The 3952-nt window shown below is 51.4% G+C and overlaps 1 protein-coding gene across 1 annotated transcript; it reads left to right on the forward strand.

The window, feature by feature from the left end:
* Window positions 1–1311: 1311 nt before the first annotated feature.
* Window positions 1312–2512, forward strand: LOC146187895 (uncharacterized). Its single transcript, XM_084604945.1, is given in 2 exon segments — window positions 1312–1509; window positions 1511–2512. Coding segments are annotated over 2 exon segments (1200 nt in total).
* Window positions 2513–3952: the final 1440 nt, after the last annotated feature.

Consider the following 3952-nt stretch of genomic DNA (forward strand, 5'->3'; position numbering starts at 1 on the left):
TCGGAGGTTAAACAGAGGATAAGGGAATGAAGCGAATGATCTAAGTGGTGTTCTCGGAAATGTTAGAAAAGACCGAGGCAGACAAGACACATGCGTCATCGTTAGAGCCGGTAGGACTAAGGGAGTCGACAGGATGATTGGACAAGCAGTCTGCATTTTGGTGAAGCCGGCCGGACTTGTACTCGACGGAAAATGTATATTCTTGTGATCGAAGCACCCAGCGCCCCAAACGGCCATTATAATCTTTGAGGGACGAAAGCTAATTCAAGGCATGATGGTCTATTATAACAGTAAAACGGCGGCCAAACAAATAAGGGCGGTATTTCGTAATAGCCCAAGCAAGTGCCAGGCACTCTCCCTCTGTGATAGAATAATTTTGTTCAGAAGTAGATAGGACCCTTTATTGTTACCAGACGGAGGAATCGTTGACTTTCTTTTTGAAGGAGTCTCCGTTCCCCTCATCATGCTTTCCTGTGCCTCGCCACCATCTGATTCACCTCTGAGCTCTTCATGTGCACTCGCGGCCACAATTAGCACTGATCTTACTTCTGAAAAGTCGGCGGCGTTACTCGCAGTCATTTTGAAGCACAAAGACTTTTGATGTGTGCACCTCAGATTTAGGCCAAACTTGTGTCACCTCCAACCGGGATAAACTATCGTCCGTCGCCGGCCATATCGGGTTTCCTCGTCAGAACGCAAAATCACTGAGGACAAAGTTGCCGACATGCTCGCGCGAAACATCATCCGACCATCGAGCAGCCCCTGATCCTCTCCTGTTGTTCTCATCGGGAAAAAAAGGATGGTTCTCTGCGTTTCTGCGTGAATTATTGGGCCCTTAAGATAACCCTCTGCAATGTTTACCCGCTGCCTCGCATCGGCGACGCATTGAACTGCCTTGGCTAAGCATTTCTCGAGCCTCCACCTGCGTTCGGTTTATTGGCAAATTCCCATGCATGAATCCGACCAAGACTCCTGCCACCTTCGAACGCATGATCGACACCATGCTTTAGGAATGAAATGGAAGCCGTGCTTGTGTTATCTAGATGCTATTGATACAGACTGGACGGATAAAGAAGAGGAGCTGAGAGTATAGGAGGATGAGGAATAAGTGTGTGGTAGCATAGTTGCTTTCTGGTCTGGGTGTACTGTGGTTTGGTCGCAGTAGCGTTGCGTTACGTCGGGACATCAAGAACGCTACATTTTGGTGCAGAGTGCGGTTTCAATTCCCCGGCATCGCCCCTCCCTTTACGCGCCCATGGAGCCTCGTCGTAGCCGCGCCGCATTGCCGGATTTCAGCCACTGTTCATTACCATGCCGCCACCAACTGAGTTTACCTCTGTGCTTCTTACCAATTCAAGTCAAGCGGCTTCCGCCCTTTATCCACCGCACCGCGAGCCCCGCTCTTTCGCTAGCGCAGCGGGAGAGGATGTTGACGACTGGCTCCGCCACTACCAACGGGCGAGCCGCTACAACCGTTGGGACGCCACCACACAGCTCGACAACGTCGTATTTTTTTCTTACCGACACCGCCCTTCATTGATTTGAAAACCACGAAGACACGCGGACAACATGGGAGTGCTTTGTCACTGAACTTAAACAGTGCTTCGGCGACTCGGCAGAGCGAAGGAAACGGGCCGAGCAGACCCTCGCCCATCGCGCCCAACTACCTGGCGAGACCTGCACTACCCATACCGAAGAGGTGCTCAAGTTGTGCAAGACAATAGACTCCCACATGTCGGATGAGGACAAAGTCGGGCATCTTCTGAAGAGCATTGCATATGACTTCCATAACGTTATCATCGCTAAAGATGATCTCTCGACTGTCTCCGCTGTCCTTCGCCACATCCGCACATTTGAAGCGCTGAAGACTCGTCGAATAACGCCTAAGCTTGTAAGACTGGCCAATGTGACAAACGTCGCCAGTGTTGACGAGCATGTCTTGACGGACTTTACATTGACGATCCGACAAATCATTCCTGAAGAACTGCTTCAGCTCGGTTCTCAAGACCGGCACACCTCACCAGTGTCTTGCCACCCATCTTTTCCGTGCGCGCCTGCCTACACGCGGCAGTCACAGCCTGAGCACCCTTTTGTTCACACAGCACACGCTGCCTCTACCAACGAATGGCCGCAGCAACATTTCGCAAGCCCTGTTTCTTCGAGGCATCCTAATCAGCGTAACGACCTTCGGCCACGAAGACCTAGGCGGCAATCCAGGTTTACTGATCAGCGCGACCCTGGCTCTTATCGACACCCTGACCTCGAGTATTTCAGGACCATCCTTCTCTCCGCCCTGTTCCCAGCTGTTACCGGTGCGGCATCCCGGGCTATATCTCAAGACAATGCCGCCGTCGTCAGCCAACATGGTATGACCGACCAACGTTCTCAGGCACAACCAGTGAACATAGTGATCACCCAATTGACTCCCATCGGCACTGGCCGCCTCCTCCGTACGGCCAGTTTCAGCCCGGTGGCGTGCGTAACCACTCCCCAGCTTCAGACCGGAGTCTAACTCCACCGCCTGCATTTCGTGCTCGCCGTTCGCCGTCTCCGCGGCGTCGCTCCCAGTCACCACCTCCGGGAAACTAGGCGCCGCGGCCGATGAAGGTGAGGCCGCCGGAGAACGATCGCTACTCCCAGAAATACCTCCTTCCGTGAATATGCTAAAAAATAACATCTGTGTGTCAGTTGACAGTACTTTCACAATGGCGTTAGTGGACACGGGTGCAACTATTTCGGCTATGAGCTTATCGTTTAAAAACCTGCTGGGACCCAAAGTAAGGTTTTCTTGGAACAGAAATGCTAACTTCCATAGCGTTAGGGGCGATTTGTTGTACCCTGTTGGAGTGTGTAGCGCCAAGGTGTGTCTTGGAGGAACCATGTTTCTAGCTAAATTCGTCGTGCTGCCCCCCTTTACACATGATGTAATTCTTTGTATCGATGTTCTGCGCATGTGTGGCGCAACCATAGACTGCCGCACGGGGGAAATCAGTGTTGAAGGCTGCCTTCCGCCTGAGTTATTCGACGAACCTCTTGTTCGTGATGACGTACTGTGCGTGTGCGACGACACCGTTGTGCCCCCGATGTCAGTGCAGTGCGTTCTGGTTTCGTGTTCTCGTCCTGCGACCAAAGTATTTGATGCGACCGTGACGCATAATTATTCGAACTGCGTGAAGACATCTCTTCTGGTTCCTCATTATTTGGTGTCGATAACTCAGGGCCGCACACGATTGTGGACCATTAACTGCTCCACGCAGCCAATTCTTTTAGCAGCTAGCAAGATGCTGGCGTCTTGTAGTGAAGACGTGCCTGTATCAGTGGCCTTAGTTAGAGATCTACCAGAGCGGCATGTCGCAGCATCCCCAGTGAATGCTGAGCTGTGTGCTATGATTAGTCATTCCCTTAATGCCACAGAGCGTGACGTTCTGGAAGATCTTTTACAGAAGTATTCATCAGTTTTTGATTTCTCAAAAGGCATGAGCTCACGCTCCTTACCCGGGTAACGCACCGATCATCGCAATGACACTGAATATCCGCATCCTATTCGCCAAAAACCGTACTGTGTGGCGCCATCCGAGCGCAAGGTGATCAGTGACCAAGCTCGTGAAATGTTGAAGCCGGGCGTCTTTCAAGAGTCGTGCAGTCCATGGGCTGCTCCAGTAATTCTTGTGAGAAAGAAACATGGCACATGGAGATTTTGTGTAGATTACCGCCGCTTGAATTTAGTCACTAAAAAGGATGTGTACCCGCTTCCCCTCATTGATGACGCCATTGACTGCTTGCATTCTGCGTCATACTTTTCGTCTGACGACCTGCGGTCTGGATACTGGCGAATCCCAATGCACCCACCAGATAAGGAGACGACGGCTTTCATCACTCCCGATGGAGTGTTTGAATTTAATGTTATGCCTTTCGGCTTGTGCAATGCGCCGCAACATTTGAAAGATTCATG

This window comes from Amblyomma maculatum, chromosome 5 (genome assembly GCF_055883805.1).
Source record: "Amblyomma maculatum isolate TAMU_Amacu chromosome 5, ASM5588380v1, whole genome shotgun sequence".
NCBI lineage: Eukaryota > Metazoa > Arthropoda > Arachnida > Ixodida > Ixodidae > Amblyomma > Amblyomma maculatum.